Source organism: Stylophora pistillata, chromosome 4, assembly GCF_964205215.1.
Source record: "Stylophora pistillata chromosome 4, jaStyPist1.2, whole genome shotgun sequence".
Classification (NCBI taxonomy): Eukaryota; Metazoa; Cnidaria; class Anthozoa; order Scleractinia; family Pocilloporidae; genus Stylophora; species Stylophora pistillata.
The window spans coordinates 28,051,119-28,075,845 of record NC_142522.1 but is presented as its reverse complement, the minus strand read 5'-3'; the positions used below and the strand labels follow the sequence as shown (position 1 = coordinate 28,075,845).

The window sequence follows — 24,727 nt, the reverse complement described above, 5'->3', positions numbered from 1 at the left end:
ATAATTTCTAAGTATAAAGTTTTGCCGCCAAACGTAAAAGAAATGGCTGCAGTGAATAATCTTATTTATTTCTCTTGACACTGAATCGACAATAAAATTCGCTATCAATGAATCCGCAAGATTAGAGAGATTTAGCACCGTGTTTACGTGAAACGTGAACGGCAAGAGTGATCATGTGACCTTGTTTTCCCGCCATTTTTTCACGTTTGCCGGTTGCGCATTGCTGTTTCTACGTGAAGGTAACCAGTCTCGCGTTTGCCGTGTATGTAAGATTTTCTTTACTTTTTCTCTCACAGAGTAGAAGTTAAGTGCCAGGAAAAGGGCACTAAAACTATTCCTTGCAATTCATACAAGGCGTCTTCAAATCTACCATGACGTTAGCTCACACAGAGCTAAAGCAGCAAGGTTCAGGCTGTTTTACGTGAAACGGGAAGGGCAAGCTGACGTTTGCCGTTTCAAGTAAACGCGACGCTAAATCTCTCTAATAATTGAATTATTACCCAGTAATTCAAGAGAGAATGAAGAAAAAAGTATTCGAAACGGTATGGCAGATATGATGATATGATAATGGTGTTGTTGTTTATTTGTTAGACTTCGAGCAGCCTCTCCTTTTCAGCGAAATTATCCGCGGGAGATAAAAAAAAAACATGAAATAAAATTGACATAAGCATGCCACGGGAAGCTCTACTTTTCACTTTCGCACCTCGGGAGTTCCAGGAGTTGGACGCTCCAAAACCCACATTTCAGCTACACTACTCAACAGACACTAATATAGTGAACCATTAGGTTTATTTTGCATGTTTCGGCCGAGCACCAGCGTAGAATAATGAAGGAACACATACTCAAAACCATTGCATTTTCAGTAATCGTTATCAAAGCACACGACAAAAATACATACCGAGAGCTTAGCAACCCCTAACAAACATCGTGGTTAGAACGGTGGCCAGAAAAAACCCGCTGTAAAAAACCCCGAAGGGAAAAATAGACTGGAAATCTGGGTAGGAACCAGGCACAAGCTCACGTAACCTTCCTACAAGGCTATATGCATACTTACAAAAAATAAATAAATAAACAAACTTAGCAATAGCTGAGAAGGTGTCGGCCTATAATGATTGCCGACGTGCAATCACAAGCTTTAATACTCGTATCACTATACCCATAATGCATCTATACTCAAGGGCCCAGGCCCTTGTCCTGTTGCTCTCGTGCCGCAGAAATATTTAATTTCCGGCTTATTCGTTGGCACTAAAACGCCAGAAATTCCATTTTTCGCAGTCACAGGCCTAACATTAACACCATGCGCTTTTAAAATCAATTTATTAATCGCTTAATTCTCAAGTATGGCCTAGCCTTAATGTAGCAGATGTATCAGTTAATGTAGTAATCATTATTATTATAATTACTATTATTATTTTTATCATTGTTATTATTGTTATTATGAATAACCTGATTATATCCTCGCAATTTTGATCTACACCCGTAGAAGGGGTATCGAATGGTCTTTGCGAGCATTTGCGGGCATGCGAGCACTTGCGGGCATGCGAGCATTTGTGAGCATGCGAGCATTTGCGAGTATGCGAACAGTGTGTTTATCTTTGCGAGCACGAGCAGTTGTCAAATTCTTCTTGCGAGCAGCGAGCACTTTAGAAAATACAGATGGCGAACAGCGAGCACTTTAGAAAAATACAGATGTCGAGCAGCGAGCACTTCGAGTACTTCGTAAATTTTCCGCAAGCCGGAATCTCTCGTTTATTAATAGGATATGTTGTTTTGCGCCAAGTAATAGCTAATAATCTGGCTGACACTTCCAAAACAGAACAATAGGTGCAAAGCTAGGGCGGTTCAACCAGTCCCAGCATTTTACAGCCAACTGTGCTCTACTTGATGCCAAATTACGTCACGTAGCTTCACATGAGTCAGTCAGGGTGGACGCTCAAGAACTTCAAGAGCTCTCAAGGAGATGTACTAGATCCAAAGCCCGCGATCCAAAAAGATTTCCATCTCTTACTACCCGACACTAAAATGGATGGTATGTTTTTTTGGTTTTATAGTTCTTATGAAATGTAAATAACGTGACATTTGGTCTAACAAGCCCTTTGGGCTTCGGTTTCGATGATCCGCAAACTGGTTTCCCGCTGATCGACTCAAAAAGATTCAACGCAATGAAGCTTTATTTATTTGGAGGCTTCTAGAATCTAACCAATTACAGCTGTACAGATCTGACAAGCTCTAGTAGTAGCTTTGAAGGTCATATAGTACTTGTAATAGTAGTATTTCTCTAGATTACTTTCTACCTTCGCGGGTGCCTTTCGAGAAGAATTCTTACATTTCGTGTTTCCGCGCGACATTGAGACATTAAGTTTCTAGACATGTCTCCTCGTTTGGCTAGGCCTTTAATTTTTAATCACAATGATTAAGGCAACATTTCATTAAAGAATTTCTGGTAAAGCCCAAACGACCGAGGGTTGTTATTAATGTTGTTGTGTTTAATCGGGTTTCATGTGCCACCGTTTGGCATCAGATTTTAATAGTTATTATTACTAGTGGCTAGGAAGCTTCCAAGGTAAAAAAAACCGCTACAAAATGCGATCCGAGTACACTGTTTCAAAATATTATGACTCCGTCCATTTTATTTCTCATTGCACACTGGAAAATCCATCATGTCTACAAACCCTGATAATTTGCTCAAATTAATGCGAATTTAGATCAGCAAAGGTTCGCAAGTAATGTTATCTCTACAGGAGGTTATGTCACCTCCCGTTATGTCGAACTTCCTATCAGAAAGAAGGTTTAAGTCATTGGGTAAAATACCCGGGAAAAGATACAACAATTGTAAGGCTAGCTTCAAGCTATGAAAGCGAATCTACTGAGGGAAAAAGCAAAACCAGTATTAACAGAAGTAAAATATCTTGGGTACTTGTTAAAAACCTAAGAAACAAGTGAATAGATGAACGATCACATATTTGAACTGCGAAATTGTACCCCTCTCAAGCAGAAAGCCTGCGACAAAGAAATAATAAAGAATAAATCAATAAGCGAAATGCTTGTCATGGAGCATCGTGCTTTTTTCCGATAATACATACAGCGTCTCCAAAACAGTTACGGGCTGAACTGTTGAAGAAAGACTGAAGCCGGAGGTAGGGATGTTTCAATTTTTTTGTTTTAACCATATCATAACTGATTTATCGTTTATATATGAATAAAAATAACTACAAAGCACGATTAACGAAATTTCGAGCAATCGAGCACATGTTAACGAGAATGCGAGCATGCGAGCAATTGCAAAAAATTTTGCGAGCACGAGCAAGCGAGCACCCATGTAATTTTTGCGAGCAATTCGAGCAAAGACCAAATTTTACGAGCACTTGTAAATTGAATGGGACCATTCGATACCCCTCGTAGACCGTAGCCTCTTAGGAGAGGATAGATAGATAGATAGATAGATAGATAGATAGATAGATAGATAGATCCCTTTATTTATACACGGTAAATTTCCCTCAGTCGTATACAAGCAATATACCTACAAATGTAAAACTTAAAACTATATAATAATTATAAAATATATACAAAGATTAAAAGCCTAATCTACACGAACTGAACTAACTTCTTATTAGAATGAAAACAAATGAAAATAAAAGTACTGCTTTTCAGGGACGCCGTGTCATTAGTTCACTCAAAACTGAAGTTACTTAGTAATTTGGATATATCAACAAAAATGAAATGGTAAATTGGCCACCGTAACGATTACAAAGGCTGACGTTTCGAGCGTTAGCCCTTCGTCGGAGCGAAGGCCTAACGCTCGAAACGTCAGCTTTTGTAATCGTTACGGTGGCCAATTTACCATTTCAACTTTGTTGATATATCCAAATTATTTCGTTACTCCCACCGACGCAGCCCCAAACAGTTTCTTTCGTAACTATCAGCCTTTATTCATTTGAAGTTACTTAGCTTCGTCTTAAACTCACCTATTGTTTTAGATACTCTAATATCAGTCGGAAGGCTATTGCACAACGCGGCACCGCTATAAGAGAAACTTTTACGAACATAATCAGTACGAGGTTGCGGAAGAGCCAGCCTCATTTCACTATTTCGCAATCTATAACTAGTAGTATAATTACGAAAGATGAATTTATTTGATGTATAATCAGGTGTCTGTCCATTTAGAATTTTGAACATCATAACGGCTTTCGCAAAAAGCCTCTGATTCCTTAGGTTTTTCCAATGAAGTCTACGGAACAGGTCTAGAGCACTAGAATCATAAGGGGCGGACAACAATATACGAGCCGCACGGTTCTGCAGCTTCTGAAGTTTTTCGGCCAGACTTGTACTACAGCAATCCCATACTAAGCTGCAGTAGTCAAACTGGGACTTTACCAAACCATTGAAGATGTTCAAAAGAGTGTAGAATGGTACAAAATCTCTAATGCGCTTAACTAAGCCCAAAGCTGAAGAAATTTTCTTACAAACAGTTTCAGTATGGGTATTCCAGCTTAAGTTTTCATCGATAGATACATCGAGAGACTTTGTTGACGACACCTGCTCAATGGGAAAATTATTAATGGTAAGAGACGGATTGTCTGACAAGTAAACTCGCCTTTGCCTTGAAGTTATTATTAAGAATTCGGTCTTAGTCAGGTTCAATGTGAGTTTATTAGAAGACAATCAGGTATTAACAGATTTCAAATCTTTGTTAAGATAATCATCAATTTCGTTTAAATCTTTGCCAGCGTAAGTAATGCTAGTATCGTCAGCATACATTCGAGGATAAGCAAAATTAAGGCACTGAGGTAAATCGTTAACACAGAGTAAGAATAAAAGCGGGCCCAAAATCGTGCCTTGAGGCACACCGCAATTAAGGAACTTTGGCGTGGATTTAGAACAATCGATTTGGCAGATCTGTGTTCGGTCAACTTAATAGGAGCGAAGCAAACGCAAAGCTAGTCCACCAATTCCGTACGAACGAAGCTTAGATAAAAGAATCTCATGACCGACTGTATCAAATGCCTTCTTTAAATCTAAGAAGACAACAGCATTGATCAATCCACGGTCTATATTAAGAGCCCAGCTATCAGTTGCCTCGAGTAGAGCCGTAACCGTCGAGTGTGATGAACGGAAACCGAACTGATGTTTGGAAAGAAGATTATACCTCGTAAGATGGACATACAGTTGATCATAGATTATCCGCTCAAAAACTTTTGCTACGAAAGGAATTACTGAAATGGGGCGATAATTGGATGGATCATTGCGCTTGCCCGAATTTTTGTAGAGAGGGGAGACTCTAGCATTTTTCCAAGGCCCAGACTAATGTAAAAACAATTTTTTACATTAGGCCCAGACTAATGTAAAAACAATTGTGTTACCAGGTTAACAAGTGCTATTAACATACTCTTAATAGCGACAGACACAAGGTCATTATGTCGTTTTTACTTGGTCGGTGTCCAAGCCCCTCTCTTCTAATGTAACAGCCACTTCGTCCTCATTTTCTTCGTCGGAGTCGACTGGCTCAGTTTCAGCCTCTGTGAGGTATGATTTCTTGGTCAGAGTCCTTAGGATAAGATTGCGAATCACTTCTCGTCTCTGTGAGATGGCAAAAGATAACGAGAACCAATTTGATTAATCACATAAATATAGTCGGGACGAGTAACGAACTAAAGGCCTATTTCTCGAAAGCTCCGTAAGTCTCAAGTCTCGGAAAGCTACTCGTAACGTTTACATTTATGATCGATTTAATGATAGTTTTGAAATTCAAACGATCAGGAAACATGATAGAAAGGATAAGTTTGAGGTAAGACCAAAAGTCCTTTTTTTCCTAAATTTACTTTTTGAATGTTGCCCCGGGCGCGTGAGGTTGCTGGGAACATCGAGAAATGGGCCACAGGTTCTCTAAATCTAGAAAAAAACATGTCTGTTTGTTTCTAAAAATTGCGCTCTTCAACGAGGGAGTAAACGACCGTTTTTCTTTCAATGATTGCAATCGACAAGGAGAAACAGACATGAAAACGAACAATGACCGTAGACCATTTACAAAAATATATCGTCACTTTCATCTTTCTTTACTGATAAAACCCAACTGTTTAACCTGTCAGCTATAAGTCGGTGTTAAATTACTGAGCTCCTAACGCTTAATCCTTAACATGCGCAGGAGAATTTCTTCTTACCTCTTTCTCTTTAATTCTGCCAACTTTCCGGGTGATTTTTTGTTCCTTTTTCAAACGTCGTTTTCAAAATAAAAGAGACAGAAGGAAACAATAGCATTTTAGATTGTGTTAAAAAAAAAAAAAAAAAAAAGGTGGCAGCATAATAATTGTCATTATTAAAAACTAGATCATTGGATAATGCAATTCACGACTTTTTATTGGCTTAGCCATTATGGTATATCAGCCAATATACCATAATCTACAAATATTGCAAGCGTACGTGTCAGCTTAAAATTAAAAGGGAGCTAAAAATTTAATAAAATAAAATAATTTAATTTAACGTTTTTAATAAAACAATTATTCCACTCGCGCTTGTTGGATATGAGATGATTATAGCCAACGAGGCGCGTAGCGCCGAGTTGGCTATCTATCATCTCATATCCAACGCGCGCTCGTGGAATAATTGTTAATTATAACATAACTAAAGCAAAGCGCGCGCTCTGATTGGTTAGTTCAGCATCAACTATTTGCCCATGGATGTATGCTGCTGACGTGAGCAAATGCTAAGACTATTTTTCCGCGCGCGTTTGTTTTTTCTGATCATGTAAGATTTGTTAAATAAAAGGGAACTCTTATTACAATGTATCAATGTTATGTTATAAAGCAAATGGTAAACACCACAGTTTGTTCATAGTTCTGCTGAACTCTTTCACCGGTTGTTGGATACAGGCCTTATAAAGAGGATTTTGGTCGGTATTTCAGGAAGGGTGATTAAACTTTATTGAGTTGCTGGTGAGCAGTCGGTTGTTATAAATGAATTTTCGCGCGCTTGTGTTCTCTTGTCATGTAAGACTACACGAACATTTTTTTGCGATGTAGCTCAGAAAGTTATGTTATAAAACAAATGGTGAACGCGACTCTTACGCTTCTTTCGTGCTTAGCAACCTCCCGCGTGCATCCATAACTCAATAGTACACGCTATGGCGTTCACCATTTGTGATGTAGTTATAATTATAATTATAATTATAATTATAATTGTCACTGCTAATCGCCGTCGCAAAGTACAGCAACGACGCAGCTCCACAGGGCCGAACCGAAAGCTTACAAAGGCGCCTCTGGCAGCCGCTATACGGTCCATGTGTGATCTTGGAGCACAGCTTACAGTGAGGGAGGAAACCGGAAAACCCGGAGAAAAACCCTTCAAGCAGAGAAGAGAACCAACGAATCGAACCCGGGCCACATTGGTGGGAGGCGAGTTCTCTCACCACTACGCCATCCCTGTCTAACAATAAGTTACATTAGCACATTCAGCTTAACATTTAAATTAAAAGGAGGAAAAGGGAAATGGCTTTTTGGTTATTCAGATCGGAACTCAAAACGAAAAAAAAAAATCACATGAGTAACTGGATAATTTAACAGGTCAGTTTTAGTTTAAGTGTTACTGAAACATCTTAAGCTGTCAATAAATGTTATTGATATCTGGGTGGTTTCTTCATTGCGCCATTAATTTTGCCTTAAACCCAATTTAGGAGGAAACTCTCTCTATGTTGCTCAGTGTAATAAATTAGTAGTTTAACTCACCAAGGCCCTCTCCGAGCAGCAAGCTGAGACAAGACGCTGAAAAAAGCTTACAATGGGGACAAACAGATATACCAAGTTAAAAGGAGGCGGAAGAACCCCCTTCTTGGAAATCCAGTTTAACCACAATCTGGTTCTTGTTAACTTCCATTCAGCATCCAAGTTGGCCTGTCAGAAAACGAAGTGTCGAATCATTATCTGAGAAGTTACGCGAATGACTTAAACAGAATGAATTATCAGTGATTTTGTCGGTACAATACTGGAAACTTGCTCGAACCAATGAGAACTAACACCATTTGTGACAGTAATAAATTTATCAATTTTTTTAAGAGTAAAGCTTACTGTTATCTGGACGTAAGAGTCGTTGAGTATCGCGATCAGCATATTGAGGGCTACCAGAACCGCTGTGATGTTAAACGCACCAAACAAGGTCATTCCAGTTCTCCAAATGACGCCATACTCAGCCTCAGAAATTTTAAAACTGCTAGGGTCTATCTGACCAAATAGTGACCAAAAGATTGTATTCGTGCTGTCTAAAATACTGCAAGACAGAAAGTACACATTTGAATTATCAAACAGCAAGAGAAGATATATCCTCTCTTTTCGAACAGCTAATAAGTTCCATAATATCCATATAATGGTTAAGAAATTTCAAAATACGTACCGTTAAATTATTTGAGACTGACTGCTAAAATTAGTTATTTCTTCTGTTCTAACCAAGATGAAAATTTGACGAACTTTTCTTTTTTTTCGTTGTTTTCATTTTCAAATAATATCAAAACAAGTCAAACACAGCGAACATGTTCGGATATTTCCGGTTGGTATCCGAAGAAGCAAAAGAAAGTGAAAGATTTCACGTGTTAGATCAGCAGCAAAAAATTCTATGCACGTAGCACGTGCTGAAGAACTAGGGTTTTTTTTTTGTCCCTTCTTTGACTTGCCGAAGTAACCAAGTTGGCATGAAGCACGACACAAACCACTTAGACTCACCTTTCAAGATGAAGAGGATCTGTTTGATTCGAATCAGCTGAACTGTTATGGAAATGCTGTCTGGCCTTGGCATACTGTAGGTAGAGCTTGGTGAAGCTCACCACAAACGCGAGAAAGACAAATATAAAGTAAAAGAAAAATTTCATCACATCGAACATCATTCTCATAAAAGCTTGCAGTAGAGGACCAATAGTCGAGTTGGACTGGATAAAGGCCAGATTTTGGGTAAAGGCCAGAAGTATTGCCACTGCAAAGAGACAGTCTGAGACCAAGACGATCGTGTACGAAAAGTCGTCGGCGTGGTTGGCCCACGTCATAGTTTCCAGTTTCTTTATAAGGACTGAGCGGCCGGACCACCAAAGGATGTAATGAAGAATGAATGACAACACTGTTGCAACAGCCAGGTAGTTCCAGTAGCTGGAAAAGAAACGGACTCTTCCCACGTGGTAGAATTGTTTGACGAGATCTACTATATGTCCGAGCACAAACAACAAAATCAGCCAATCTGTGTAACGAGAAGGAATTGTCAAGTCACCAAGACATACATTTAACAGGGAGGCTTGTGATGACGTAACAAAGTTTTGTATAGGAAAGTGTGTGCAGTTTCGTGTGACTAACACTGCACTATCATATTGAACACATCAAGTCACGGTGTGACTTGCTAAAGTTCCACCTGAGGTTTAGTTAGTGGCTGAAATGTCATTATGCCGTAAATCGCGAAGTGCTTATTGGAATTGTTTATTGCCGTTGAATCGTTTTAGCGTTTTCGAGGTTTTTTTGGAGTGACACGGAGTCAATATTTACAGAGGCATTGTCCTATTGAGGTCACTTGTAGAGAGGTCCTGCTACCTCATACTTAGTGGCCAAAGATAACCAAAGATTGCGGTCGGGCAAATTACTGCTCGACGCCGGCTGTTTACCAATATCAATCTTGGAATTTAAGCAAGAAAAGCTAAAATAATGACATCCAGATGTAAACTTACAAAATTATATATATCTCTTCCCCATCACTCACCCGTTATGGCGTACTGTAGAAAATTGCTCTGAAACGCGAATGAAGACAAAAACAGCATGAAAAGAAATGTCTGATAGGAACCACAATGAACAAGGAACTTTACGCAGGGAGAGTGAAACATTCTTGACATCTCGTGCTTGGGAAAAAAAGTGTCTAACACCAACCAAGCCATGAAGAATAGAGGATACCAGACAAAAGCCAGTAGTATCAAGACAAACTGCTTCCACGAACTTTTTTCCAAGAATGGGACATCTCTGTATATTTCAGAATTTAACACAAGTTGGCTGTAAGGATGGCTGACGAACTGCAAATGCAAAGGGTAAAACGTTTCTTTAATTCTTGTCCAATAGGTTTTTGCAGCCCTGTAAACCCAATTAGTTCCGGAGGATTTAGTCAAGTAATGCTTAACGAAGCGTTGGCTTTTTACGAAGACATCAAAACTTACTGAAATCCCTCGAATCTTTTTCCATAATGTTAAAGTAAAACTTTCTTGGTAATTGTAGACATCGTTATGTTTCCTTTGCTGTTACGTCCAATTAGCATTCTGAGTCCACTAAAAAATGCAACTTTTTACTTGGTGTCCCTAAAAGTGCAACTTTTTACTTGGTGTAAATTAGAACTGAACATGACAGAGGAACTGTCGAAATATGTTTTTTTTAAATTAAATATGTTATGTATTTTCTTAAAATCTCTTGAATAAAAGAAATTTTCGCAACCATTCGATACGTGGTCGTGTAGGCGCTGGCCATAGAACGACGAACGTCATGCAATCGTTACTCGACTGGTGTCTTTATTCATGCGCGAAACAGCCGGTGACTTGCGTATAGTCTAACAAATGAATCGCCTTCAACATTGTCAGCCATGTGTTCAGGATTATTAGAGCTGCATCAATTTATAAAAGAGCAGCATTCAGTCCTCGCTGGCCTGAGACAAAGGCTGATCGTAGAAGCGCCGTGTGCATGCGTTTAAAGATTATCGCCCTGGGGATAGTAGTCTTGCGCCCGGAACAATTTTAAAAATATTTAATTAAATTGATTGAGATAGCCTATAATTGTGCACTGCAGTTACGTTACAACTCAGAAAAAATACCTTTTCATTTTCGGTGACGGTGGCAAACTCCAGAATGTTCAGACTGAGCTTTCCTTGGACGTATGGTAGCGCGTTATCTTCGCTCTGCATCTCCATAACACACCTGATCTCTTTCATTGAACGGCATTCATTCAAAAGATCCACGGCGAATTCTTTACAACCATCGCTGAGATCCAAATACTCTTTTCTGAACTCATACTCCTGCTCAGCAATGTCAGACAGTTTCTTGTTAAGAACGCATGCGCGATGAACAGGATCCGGACCACTGAACGGGTTTTTTAGAAATGAAGCTGCAAGGTATACAGGACTTGCAAGAGCTCGATATCTGTTCAATCGGAGCATGGCAGGCCCCAGCTTCTCGCTGACGACTTCAATAGGGCGTTGAGAATCACTTTGCAAATCAGAAATGGTAAATCCGTGCTCTAGAAGAAGCTTCACAATTTGGAAATTCTGCAAACAAGCCGCCAGGATCAGTGGTGTCATGTGAAGCTCGTGTTTTGAATACTTCCTGATGCATGAAGACAATGGCGGAGAAATTTTCAGCAACGGGGGACCATAGAATTTCAGCAAAATTTCCAAGCTTCTGACGTCATCATCACGCACAGCGTACAACAAGGCTAGATCCAGGTCGGCTCCTCCGCTCAACAGGATCTTGATCATGTCGCTCCGGACAGAAGTATCTTCCACATCTACCGCCTCTTGTAAGAATGTTTTGCCAGATTTGTTGACACAATTGAGGTCGCATTTTGGTTGGGAATAGTCAAGAATACTTCTGAATTTTTCCAGATCTCCTTTTTTTATGGCTGTAAAGAGCTTTCTTTCGAGCTTGTGTAACGGTTGAGAGACACCATCAACTGTACTGAACTCTTGCAAGAAAATGTCTGTCGCATCCAACATGGTTATAAGTTAGCTCTCGCTTTGTACCTGGCAAAAACTTTCGGTCACCTTCGGTAGAAGTGACGTGGTCAGTCTATGGAGTTAAACCCAGGCCACATAACGATCAGTATTTAATGCCAACCTGGGTAATATCCTTGAATGAGTAAGAAAGGCCCACCTGCCCCTTAACAATAAGCAATTATTGTATGAGGTTGAGCATTATATCGTGAGCATTATATCGTGAATTAAGACACGAGGTTTTGATAATTCACGCTATCATGCGAAAACCAAATTCAGTAATTGTTCTATTATACTTTCCAAAAAAATTTGCAAACGAAGACGCTTAGCTGATTCGCACACGCATCGAGCGGCTTTTGTGATCTGCCATGTATGAAAAGTTTTTTATTTCGCCGCTTTAAATCAACATACTTCGCTGGAAATACTTTGTTCACCTCGATGAATTTTGGGTTTTTGATCGATAATGTCAGTCCCCTTTGCCAGGAAATGCCTGTTTAGTCAAAATCGTAAAGAAGACACGTATCTCTTCGAGTACGGGCTGCCATCACATTTTTTTAACGCCCGCTTAGACTTCTTCAGAACGCTGGCCAAAGCAGTTTTACCTTGCGATTCAAAATGTGGCTCAAATTTTCATTCGTAATTTTTATACTTGTTTTTGTTGTCCTCTTCGGAAACAGAGGCGAAGCGTTTAGCCATTACAATTTTGACAACACTACACGGACGAGGGGCTTGAAAACTAGGAAAACTTTGAACCCGACCGGCATAACCAAATGTCTGCTGCAAATGTTGGGATGATTTTCATGTCAACTTCACATGCTACTGAATTTTGACTGAATGCTTTCGATCAATCAGATGTTTCATAGTAAGTCTAATGTATAATAACTCCAGTTAGCGGGGATGGTATTGTAATAAATCATTACCTCCTGAGATCTGAGTCGCAATTCTCATGTTGTCGAGCCTTTTCTTACAAAGTATATGGGAGAATTTAGTTGTTATTTTTCCTAATCACCTGATTTGCTGCTAATGTATTGATATTGTCAAGAGAATACAAATAGTTTAAACTTTCACTAATTTGGTTATACTTAGCCAAACGTTAAAGGGTTGGTGCAAGTCGAAAGAACAGTTCAGTGAAAACGGACAACCATGAACATGCTTTAAGACGACTTTAGTAAATTTTAAAGCTATCCTTCACAAAATAATGATTAATGCTAATATATTAAATTCTGCGAACTTCAGTAACGTTGAACAACAGCCACTCATAAGATCCTTCTGTACCGCTTTCGCATATAGCAGCGAAGCATTACCCCGACAACCAGAACTGATTTAAACCATAGTTAGTAGAGCTTCAAATATAGCATCAAAATCGTCTCCAAACAGAAAATCAGTACTAGAAGTCCCTACCGACGCCATGTTTGTTTGGTGTTGCGTGCAGGGTCGCGGTCACGTGACGGTACTTTCAACATAAAAACACGAACAATAGGCTCACTCTTAGAAGTTCGCCGGCTTTCCTAACCAGTCCCCCTCTACTAACTATGTTTAAACCGGCGATCAGTCGATCGGTCGAGACAACTTGAGCAACCAATCAGCGGCCACATTGATCGTGAATTGATCGTTTCTTAGCACTCAAGACTGCTTACAGGTTCTATCTAATCCTTGTTATAAATACCTTCGTCCCCATTAACACGTTGTACAACGTAGATCACTGTTAATTAAACGCTTCCATGTCCTTGCAATCTCCCATGGACTATTAGGATGAAAAAATTAACAACTATTTTAAACCCCTTGGGACAGTGCATTTTCATTTGATCAAGTGGTCGATTTGTGGTCCCACTAGGCAAGTCTTTACAAGCAAGCACTTTATGATCATATGCCTATACGCAAAATTCATTTGCGCTTCAACGAGCTATCATGGGTAACCTAATTATACAGCGTTAAATGCGTTGTAAAATTCGACTATACAAGAAATTCCGTCGTTTCTCATGCAAATGTCCAAACTTTGTCAGCCCAGTATAACAAGGTAACCAATTAAAAAGAATAGCTGTATGCAGGGCTCATGCTGTAAGTAAATTTTGCACTAAGGCCTCTATAAACAGCCCAAACCAATGTCAAATGTCAATGTAGAGCAATTATAGTATATTAGCTCTTTTGTAAATATTTCGCTCTCCTACGTTGTCTCTCCGTACTGGAATAACTTGAATAACTCAATCAAACAGAACTCTATCTCCGGATTTCCTAGGAAATTAAGTCATACTGATTTTAAAGGGTGCCTCTGTCACAGCCTATGGATTTCATTGATCATTTTTATTCTTATATACTTTTAATATTCTAATGCATTTATACACTCTATTAGGATCCCGTCACCTATTTTATATTTAACCTTATACATTCTAGGTTTTTTTACCTAGTTTTCATGCTCATTTTTCTTCTTTTTTTTTTTCGTCGCCGGAGCGTTTTATACAGGAGCCTCGTTGCTCGGAAGATTGGGCGACCACCTTCTCCGTCATCGACCCGAAATGAATTATGACAAATTATTACACTGCATTCCGACAGGATGTCCTCCTTACTTTATTGTTGTTGTTTTTTTTTTTGGATACATGATCGAAAAGCACTGTAAATGCATTTTTAATTTATGTCTTCAGTCGTCGTCTTGACTAGCTTAACTCCCCAAAACTTCCTTTGCACAAAATAAATAAAACCTAAAGTCTAATCGCCATCACACATCTTTATCAAACTTTGCATGAATTCTGTTAACTACGAATTATGAAGCGGTTATAATCTTGCAGTTCTGTTTCTGTCTCCGTCAGCGTAGAAAAGTGCGATGAATAATGAAAAACATCGTCGGTGCTTTGTTTTAACATTTTGGCTCTTAGACGAGATTGTTTTGGTTTTGAATTTATCACACTTGATTTCAAACCATTTAGTTAAAACTCTTTGACTTTACAAAGGGCATCTGTTTTTCAAAGTGTAGGCTAATGGCTGCAAACACGCAATATTAGAGATCATTTGGATATAGCAACAAAGTTGAAATGGTAAATTGGCCACCGTAACGATTACAAAAGCTGACGTTTCGAGCGTTAGTCCTTCGTCGGAGCGAATAGAGGAATTGTGGGTTGTATGTGCTTTTAAAGGCAGAAAATGAAGCTACGTTATTGGTGGGAACATGGCAACGAGAAAAACACGAATAAATTAGTGGAATGAAAAGCGTTCGTTGATCCCTGTGGGATTTAGAGATCCCTAAGTGAAGTATAATTAGACAGGTGCTGCCTCTGCGGCCTGATTTAGAGTGAACTCCATATGATAAGATACATTTTTCTAATAAAAAAAAAAGGATCGAAATGACATCTTCGCTCTATATTGAATTAACTGTAATGCACAACAGTTAGAATGTGCTTTCTTGTCAACAAAATGTATCGATGAACATGACAGCCATGCACCTTGCTAGATTCGACAATTTCACGTTATTTCCAAGAACTTTAAAGAAATAAATGATTTTGAAAATCATTTATTTCTTTAAAGTTTTTTTCCCCTCACCTTTTCTTTTCAGCCTTTTTAGAGTTGAAACCTGACAAGAGGAGTTCCTTAGTCCTTTTCTCAAAAATGCCATCTACTGATGCTCGAGATACTGTAATGACACTATGTTTTCCCAAAGTATGCTAAAAAACTAACACTCAAAGATTCATGTTTTTAAATAAATCTGTGATAACGGCAAAGACCTACTATAATCTTGCTTTTCCTCAGAATTTGTCACTCAATATCTTGCCAACTTCCTTGAGCTAGCAGCAAACAACAGCAATCAACTTCTAAACTTATTCCTAAAATGAAGCGATTTAAAAATTAACCGGCAGTCCACGAAAATTTCTTTTGTTTAACATTTAGCATGATTTAAAGCACTCGATGTCAACATCTAATTGTGACGAAACCACGGCACGTACTCGAAGTCAGTTTACGAAACGTGAAATTAGCTAAGTTTGGACTAGGGGTACTGGCAAGTACTGACTACTTAAAAAAAGTACTTTTATTCTTTCCTTCGCCAGTTTTCACTATTCATTTACCCCTTTTTTTAGCTGAGGTAAACGCATCTGCCTCAGATAAATTAATCACATGCAAATATCAGTGCGTCAGTGGTTCGAGGGAAGGATTAGTTATTATTGGCAGTGAAAATTGCATTAAGATACACTCTTATCAGGAGCTTATAGCATGCTTCAGCTTTAACTCAGTAACCATTACCCTATTTCAGCACGTAGCTTGCAGAGCAAGATATTTATTTGAACAAGTGACCTGGCTTTCGGTAAGAAATATCAGTTTCCGTGCACATTAGAACCCCGCTAACTCGAATCCGGTTAACTCGAGCCCCCCCGCTAACTCGAACTAATTTTACTCTTCCTTGGCTCAAATTTACCCCGATACCTCGAGCTTTTCGTAAAACGACGGTCCACTGATAAACATCAAAATGTCAGAACATAGCTGATTGACACGTCCCAACCTCTAATCGCGATTGACACGAACGTGAGAACATTTATGAAAACGCAATATATTTACTTCAACTTCCCAAACTAAACATTCTTATAACAGAAAAAAGAAACAAATAGCTCTCGTAACACGAGAGAAAATGACTATTGATTGCGCAAGAAAGGTTAAAACACGATTCCTTATTAATTATTAACAGATACTTGATATTCAACATCATTACCGATCACTCAAATCCCCGAACCATTTTTATTTTGCCTTGGGAGTTCGAGTTAACAGGGATCTATTGTATTTGACCTCATGATCTACCCCACCCACCCTTCTGGCCCTGCTTTTGTGTAGACGCTCCACGCTGCTTCAGGGCTTTCTCTTGATCCGTTGTTCACGTAGGGAGTAATAATTTCTAAATCCTTCAATTGTTTAAACATTTTCCATACCATCTTAATCTCCTGTTATCACGTTGCATCTCACTACTTTAAGAATAATGATAAGTCACACTTTTTCTCTTCCGGCCAAAAAAATAAAAAATTTCATTGGCTTCTCAATATCAGTAACACGAACGAGAAACGGAGAGGCTAATTACATCTCTCTTTTAAAAAATTAATTTGTAAGCAAGGGTTTAAAGCCCAGTTGATTGTTGGATGCACAAGTACTCTCCCCCTCTCCTCTAGAATGAACGCGGCCATACTGCATAATCATAACAAGAATCCTCGCAATGCTCCTAAATTCCAGTGATACAGAGGTGTTGGTCTCCGTTGAGAGACACACCTAGCAGCGGTGAATTTCGTTTTAGCGCCACTGAAGATGATAGAGATACAATAACAGAACGGCGCGGCAATACTCCTTTTTACAGTTGTGGGCTTGGTGGCCAAGCCTTTGAACAGGAGTGAGGTTTAGAGTGACCTTGTTATGATAGAGATGTTGCTGCTTTTCAAATGCAAATTACTTTGTTATCATGCTAACTAGATACAGGTCTCTACCACAACAGGGTCACCCTTAGCCTCACTCCTGTTCAAAGGCTTGGCCACCAAGCCCACAACTGTAAAAGGGACTATTAGTAGTCCCCGAGTAGCTGAGGCTCAGAAACCTTAGAAACGGATCCAGCGCTCTGTTCACTTCTTTTTTTGTTTACATTAACTCGCATTTTTAATTCTTGGCGATTAAACAACATAACTCTAATCATAGAAACCATTTAGCGCAGAGAGAGATCATAATTTCAGAGAGCTTTAGAAAGTAACGTTTGCTGCGTAAGTAAATTGCCTGCTTCTGATGAACAAACTTAGCCACTTGGCAAAATATCACAGAGTGAATATATATTGCACCACTTTGTTTGCTTGCTGTTGTCATGGTGAATAGCAAGCAAACAAATTAAAAAAAAAAAACAAAACGAAACACGTCTTTATCAGCCTAAAATGAATCTGAAAGTTAGATTAAACATCTAATCAGTCATGACCGGCCAATTCGAAAAAAGAGCCGTTAAATAGAGGCAATGGAGGGTGATTAATAGTCTTGGACGATCATAATGAAGACAAATGGACTTCACGTCAAATGTTGACATTCGATCACTAAAAGTATGAAATTTTTTCTCCGATGAAAGGATTAACGATTATCTCTCCGACATGAGCAAAATTCAGTCAGAGCAATTATTTCGAAGCAGAATTTCCTCAAGAATGATAACACGAAAAAATTTTTTAACTTAAAGGACATTAATTTTCATCTAGTAAAATTGTGCTGGGTTTATCAATAATCTAGATTGGTGACCTTTTCTGTCATACTTCAGATTTTTGATATTCTTCATTTTACGAGAGAGTACAATATAAAATCAGATCAAAGCAAAGAAAACAAATGCCTTACATTTTTAGCTTTGCGGCCGAGAAAACGAACCGTATCCTTTTTCCTTATGTTTTTTTCTCGAGCATTTTAAATAGCTGTGCTTTTAAGCTCAAGAGATAGTCTAGGTGATCTTTTTAAATGCTGTATGGTCATATGATAATAACTATAAGCATTGCGTAGAAAATTTTTTTTTACTGGAGAACTGAAAAAGAAACAACAACAACAATAAACAAACTCAATAAGGATTTTAATTTGTCAAACTAAAACGATACAGTTCTTGTCGCAAACGCATCTGTGTAAGATTCGATCTCAAACAGCTTTGAGAAAAAAAAATATATTGAACCAACTTCGGTCATTCCGGTATTTTACGTATCAATTGAAAAACGGTATAATTTGCTTTACAGCAAAAGTTCTCAAATAACAAAAGTCCTAGTTGTGCCGAACTCTGGTAGAACATTTCAATATCAAATACATTTAATCTTGTTTTGACAATCGGCCATGCGCTAACAGCTACTAGATATGGGCCTGCATGGTGCAAAAAAAAATTATTTTTACCTAGTTCACCACCCAGAACTTCGTTGCAATGACCCAAACTATAGAGAACAATTACAAACGTTCGAGCTTAGCAAAAATTTCCAAGAAAGGTGCCGGCCATAAACGAAATACTTTTATATAAGCAGTAGGTACGGACAACAGTTTTGATAAAAGTTTCAACCACATCAGAGCATCTTCAATGCAAGAGCTAGCTCATCACGTGATTGAATAATAAATAAACAACTTACTTCTCGCTCGGCTTAATCTGGTGACAACTAGAAGGGTGGTGCACACTTCTACAGAAACCTTAAATTTGCAAAATGCACCTACACAGCTCCGCTCGCTTCACCTGCGACTCTCGGTGCGAATCTGGGTGTTAACACTCGGGATTTTAAATTATAGCTTCCTTACCAATATTGACAGAGGGATCGCGTTGTCGAATCACAAACGAGAAGGATAATATTTCCACACCTTAAAAATCTTATATTAATCTGGGATCATCGCTTGGGATTATGCAGAGTACGTGAAGGATTTTGGATTCCATAAGAGATAAGAGAGATTCCTTAGCACGAAATTAGAAGACTTGTGAAAACGTTGTCTTGTAGATTTATCTTTGAGTATGCTCGTTAAATTTTCAAATACCTTACATTTACCTTAACGTGGATCCCAAAATAATTCTCCACAAAGAAAACTGCTTAGAAATCTCCCCACATATGTGTTTTTTTCATGTTCAATTCAATAAACTACTTTTTCAGTCTAGACGGGAGGCATTACGAGGCTAGATTTAGTAAACCAATCTTTATGTAAAAAATATTAATGTTTCAAATTCTCCCCTGTTGTCTAAAACGCTGTCCTTTTCAAGGAGATCGATGCCATTATTGTCAGTGTAACCACGCTCGCTGAGGTAGCTCAAAATGGTCTCCGCGTCATGCTGAAAACTGATTGTTTGGATATGGATCAATATCGCCTGCTTCCTTGTATTGATATCACAATAATCCAATCATTGCTTAACAGGTAATAATTTTTTAAAATACTGAAATCATTATAACAAAAGTGAAATATCACAAACTATATTAGAATAGCCTCTATCTGGCGCGAAAAAATGCACCGATATTTGTCCGGGGACATTATCTCTTCCAAGATGCGAACAGTTTTCCAAGAACGAAGCTCGAAGAAAACTCTGAGCTTCGAGGGACGGATAATGTTCAAGAACAAAGATGCGAGCATATTTTTGCGCAAAAGCGAGGCTGTAGTTTTTATTATCCTTTAGATATTTTGCATCTCGCGTGAAAAAATGTTTACGAACAGCTTCCTGTTTGCTGTATGGGATGCTTTCTTTGAAGTGTTTTCATGTACGACTTTATGAACAAACAAATATTTCCCTACTTCTGTAGTAACCACAAAACGTTATCTCGTCTTAATCAAAATTGTAAACGAAGACTTTTTGTATAGGAAGTTAGATTTGAAAATTGGAGAACATCACTCAGATAACATCCACGGATATCACCCAGTTTTAGCTAAGGAATATTTAGTCACGTGATCCGTTAAGACCACTCGCGCGCGAGCTAAAATATTTGATGGATTATGAAATGTACTATCCGAACTCTAACTTACTTCTTGACCGCAAAATTCGTTCAATCAAAAGCATTTCCAACACTGATCCAATTCAGTTTAGGAAGTTAGCTTAGATAGTGAAGTCAGTTATATCGGTCTTAAATACTCACCCATCATAGACTAACAATGGCTATTTGCGGATATAGATAAGTCTCGGAATGAGTAAATAAAAAAGTTTGAAAGGTCATCCCAGTCGTTTTCTTGGGATGTCACGCAACACTACCAAAGAACGACTGCAATGTCACCAATGTCACCATAGCAAAGTCACCATCTCTTGGAGACACTCGTTTATAAGTATATGCGCTTGTAACTTGAAAACCAGCCTGGCACGTCTCGTTATTTATCGGCGAATTGCGATCAGTGCATCGAGATTTGTCTTGCCATGATTCGTCTTGTTATGATATGAAGGTTCAGAGCTATCATAAAACTGCTTATAATAAAATTGATAATTCCTTTTGCACAAATTTATTCTCTTTCTTAGAATTCCGAACGACTTGATTAGCCAAGCTATATTTGAAGGGATGCATCCTCAAATTTTCGTTGACAAAAACACGACACTTTCAGAAATAAAAAAAAAAAAAAGAAGAAATAAAAGTGTGGTGTTTTTGTTCTGCGGGTCAACTGAGATGGTCGAGTAAATGACTGACCACCCCAAACATGCACCTTAACGTTCCGGATTTTTTTACTTATTTTGCTTTACTTGCTACTAACACAACTAGACAACATATGTGGCTTCGCCTCCCAAATTGCAATAATAAAATAGGAGGCAGTGGCCACAAATAAAGGAAAGGCATTTTAGACTAACTTTTTTCGTCTCCTGTTAAGTATACTAATAGCCGTATTCGAAAACGACGGGTCATTGAAATGATTGTAATTAATCGGACATATTCTGGGGCGCAAGTTTCTGGCATAGAACGAATGGCTTCTAGTCAAATGTCAATTCTATTCGTGATTATGGCGAAGGTTAGCCTGTCACATGCTGACATAGAGCAGCTGGAGACCGCAATGCCCGGGTAAGTCGATATTTGGAAAGTCAAGCTGTCTTGATCCAGAAATAACAAAAAGTGACGTGTGTCTACTAAACTCTTTCCCCGCAAGAATTCTTTTTTGGTTCATCGAACCTCACCATTTTGTACCTAATTTGTTAGTAAGCAGAAAGAGCATTGGAAGATGTGGAGATAGTTGGGCAATCTGTAAATTAGTACCGTTAATATTATGTCGCTTCGCAGTGGATAGCTTTTTTATGACTATTCACATTTTACAAAATCAAAGCCACTACCACATAAGATCGGAATGATATTTGAAACCAAACGGTTCTTTTAATCAATTTTGTTTTGTTCTATAATTGCCTGTGAGGTTGTGTCAGTATAAGTAGATCAAAGTTGGTCAGGAGGGGAGAAAAAGGAAAGTATTCAAAAAGATCAGTCGTTTCTAGGGTTTTAAATATTCCTTGCACTTATTGCAAAAAGATTTACATCGGCGAAACAGGCAGAAGACTAGGTGACCGATTCCGAGAACACCTTCGCGACGTGGAGAGGAATGACAAGGACACATCGAAACCAGTCGCTAGACATTTTAATTTACCTAATCATTCTACGCAACATATGGCAATCTGCGGTCTTTCCTTACGCTTAGGTAGTACGGAAAGCCGTAAAACTCTTGGACAAAAGCTCATCTTTCAAACCGGCAGTCTAAATCTCTCAGGTATAAACGAACGCTTTTCATCCCACTAACTTTATTCGTGTTTTTCTCGTTGCCATGTTCCCACCAATAACGTAGCTCCATTTTCTGCCTTTAAAAGCACACACAACCCACAATTCCTCTATTCGCTCCAACGAAGGGCTAACGCTCGAAACGTCAGCTTTTATAATCGTAACGATGGCCAATTTACCATTTCAACTTTGTTGATATATTCAAATTATTTTAAATATTCCATTATGTTATGATCGCGTCACAAAACTTAAACTGAGATGCACGGATTTCCAACATAATGATGATAATAACAATAGCCATATTGAAATTTTTCTAGAGTGTAGCTACATGATCTTAGCGGGCTTTACAGACATACGGGATTGAAAGAAATGTATATTTTTACATTCGATGTTTTTCTTGTCGTTGTTGAATTTCAGTGAGATGTATCACCAAACAGAAGCCTTTACTTCTAAAAAAAATCCAGTCGTGAAAACAATCTAGCTGTGAACACTCGTTCGTGAAACTTTCTCAGCTTTAAAGCGAAATTGCAAGAGTTTTTACTTAAATAATCACTGAATTGGCCAAGCCGCACATTCGCAGCACTTTTTCTTTACTTAATTTATTATTGTAAGTGAGGTGGCTCTCCCATAAGCCTGGTGACTTTTTGGGTCTCCTCACCTTCTAACTGTTATCGCTGTAATTAACTATTTTTTAATTGTTAAAATAAGGCAAATAAAGATGATGATGATGACTGACACTTAATGGCCACAGGGAACCTTCACTTTCATTGAAGTTTGGTTTGTTTAAATCGGTAGACTGCTTGCATAATTGACATCTCTGCGTGAATCTTTCACTCGCCTCTTTATTACAGTGTTTATACTGCAGCTTTAGTAATTTGTACACGTCTTACCGTCTCTATGAAAATCACATATTACATTTACAAAGATTAATTCTGATCGAGCTAAAATGAAAGTGTCCCTAGTGAGTCTTGATTTGGTTTTCATGAAAGTACGCCAACACGTATACAAAGTTTTAAAAACAACGTTATCACTTCCTTTTCAACTGCGCAGGAGTTAGGCTGCTTGCTAATACCTTTCTTATTTTTTCTTCCTTTTTCAGACAAGATTATGGGTTTGGATAGCTTCAACTGCTCGATATGAAAACGGTTATAATGCTTCAAGAAAACATTGCGTCGTCTAAATGTGAATCTGCCTCTACCTTTGAAGTCTCTTTCCTATAATGACAAGCATTTCGAGAGAGGTGACTCTTGTCTTCCACTATTTCCGTCACGTTATAAAGGGCTAAATTTGTTAATCAGCTATGATGTTAGAAATGTAGTCCATTTTTAGTCTGTGTGCTATGAAGCTCGAGGAGAGAAAGAAAAAGAAAAAAAAATCGAAAATACAAATTGCAAACTCTAATCGTTAAACGTAAGCCATATGGGAATCGAATCACGAAAATGAAACGAGTTTTTCAAATCAATTGTCTCCTCTAATATACTTTACTTTATGTGTCTGCGTACTTAGTCATTCCCTTACCTTCACTATGCTCAAATTTACCAAGTTACCCACATGGTTCCAACATTTTCAGCGCAAATAGGCGATAATCTTCGCATCTACTGGTAAAATGGGGTTGAAAAAGCCCATTGAAATGACAATAAATTGTACGCAGATGTTAATAAAAATTCGATTAATGCTTGCGGCAATAATGAATGATGAATGTTAAACCTACTAAACCAGTTGCATATTGGACGCGTTGTGCGCAGCTACATATAATTGTGGCTTAGCAAGCTTAACAATAGAGACATGAGGGAAAATAGAGTCCTTTGTGATCTGTTACCATGATGACTCCTTAATTTGGTTACATTCTCCACCAGGAAAGAAAGAAAAATATAAAGAAACAGGATTGTTATGACCTTGTTATCGATAAAATTTGACAAGCTCGGGAAATCAAGATGTAACCGGAGCGACGAGCTAAATTGAAAATGGTTTTGTCTTCTGAATAATGAATGAAATCAGAAGTTTCTGTGTATTGATTTCTCCCCAAAACGAATAAAATTCATGGGGTGATATTTGGTACAACTGGTTGCGTTTCCCTCGACAAAGAGACTGTGGCAAGACATATAAGTTTGAAAATTAAGAATCTTGTGAATTTCTGAGGTGTCGTCTGCAAAATAGTAAAGGGTATTCCTTGGAACAGAAACCTAAAGATAGCTTTTACCACCTTTCGTCTCGAAATGGAACATGAGGCTGCCATAGTTTTTTTCTGACAAATAAAGGATTTAGAAAAGACGTTGTCTAACGGCTCTGGCATGATGAATAGAAATAAAGAAGAGTCCAAAACAAAGAAGAATATACCAATAAGCCAATCAGAAGGGGTTTTCTCTAAGGATTCCCCCAGAGCCGTTTTCGGTTGCCGTGGGCAAAAAATAAATGCTCTGCAGTTGCTCTGCGACTAAGGATTCGATTTTTTTTTTTTTTTTTAAAGCTGTCACCTTAATAGGTTGTTTTGTAAGTAGTTAAGGATACAAGATACTTTCAGGGCAATGAATTGTTCGAAAAATATTTTTTTGAAAGTATCTAGGTGTAATCTATCGAATTTCACTACTCTAGTAGATAAGAACATTATTTCTGGCGATTTAGGAAAAAATCAAATTCGGATCTAAGTAAACAAATCGTCGAAGGAAACTTTGGAGGCGCTTTTCTCCACTTTGAGTTTCGAGCCAATTAGCCAAACATTTTCGACTTTGTGGCCCACAGAATTAAACCGATTCCCCTGAAAATTGGCACGGAGTAAAATCAATAGTCCGGCAAAGAAAACAATAACGAGGCCAAATTTTGATTTTGAAACATTTTTGGAAATATGATGAGGAATGCAAGGGTCA

The 24,727-nt window shown here is 38.3% G+C and overlaps 2 protein-coding genes across 4 annotated transcripts; one reads left to right on the top strand and one right to left on the bottom strand.

The window, feature by feature from the left end:
• Positions 1-3,456: 3,456 nt before the first annotated feature.
• On the bottom strand, positions 3,457-18,929 carry LOC111329289 (short transient receptor potential channel 4). Of its 3 annotated transcripts, XM_088757762.1 has the most exons (9): positions 18,786-18,915; positions 13,370-13,447; positions 10,810-11,779; positions 9,721-10,024; positions 8,706-9,210; positions 8,058-8,256; positions 7,719-7,883; positions 6,159-6,203; positions 3,457-5,577 (listed from the first exon to the last, which is right to left on the bottom strand). In XM_088757762.1, the coding sequence occupies exons 3-9, from the start codon at positions 11,704-11,706 to the stop codon at positions 5,413-5,415; spliced, it is 2,280 nt and encodes a 759-aa protein (XP_088613888.1). In that variant the 5' UTR covers positions 11,707-11,779; positions 13,370-13,447; positions 18,786-18,915; the 3' UTR covers positions 3,457-5,412. The 3 variants fall into 3 exon arrangements, with proteins under 3 accessions (XP_088613888.1, XP_022789665.2, XP_022789666.2); XM_022933930.2 differs by lacking the exon at positions 13,370-13,447 and having other exon boundaries at positions 18,786-18,929; XM_022933931.2 differs by lacking the exon at positions 13,370-13,447 and having other exon boundaries at positions 10,810-11,827.
• LOC148733168 (uncharacterized) lies at positions 15,301-23,123 on the top strand. The gene is made up of 4 exons (XM_088757960.1): positions 15,301-15,327; positions 15,890-15,991; positions 19,400-19,551; positions 22,963-23,123. The coding sequence occupies exons 1-4, from the start codon at positions 15,301-15,303 to the stop codon at positions 22,982-22,984; spliced, it is 303 nt and encodes a 100-aa protein (XP_088614086.1). The 3' UTR covers positions 22,985-23,123.
• Positions 23,124-24,727: the final 1,604 nt, after the last annotated feature.

What these genes read in the sequence shown, in the direction of transcription:
- LOC111329289 (XM_022933930.2), bottom strand. Translation starts at nt 11,706, where the DNA reads ATGTTGGATGCGACAGACATTTTCTTGCAAGAGTTCAGTACAGTTGAT. An exon ending in TCTACAGTACGCCATAACGG is followed by an intron (nt 9,211 to 9,720) that starts GTGAGTGATGGG and finishes CTCGTTACACAG; the next exon opens with ATTGGCTGATTTTGTTGTTT. An exon ending in GATCCTCTTCATCTTGAAAG is followed by an intron (nt 8,257 to 8,705) that starts GTGAGTCTAAGT and finishes TCTGTCTTGCAG; the next exon opens with TATTTTAGACAGCACGAATA.
- LOC148733168 (XM_088757960.1), top strand. Translation starts at nt 15,301, where the DNA reads ATGCCATCTACTGATGCTCGAGATACT. An exon ending in AACAAGTGACCTGGCTTTCG is followed by an intron (nt 15,992 to 19,399) that starts GTAAGAAATATC and finishes GTCCTTTTCAAG; the next exon opens with GAGATCGATGCCATTATTGT. An exon ending in ATCCAATCATTGCTTAACAG is followed by an intron (nt 19,552 to 22,962) that starts GTAATAATTTTT and finishes TTCCTTTTTCAG; the next exon opens with ACAAGATTATGGGTTTGGAT.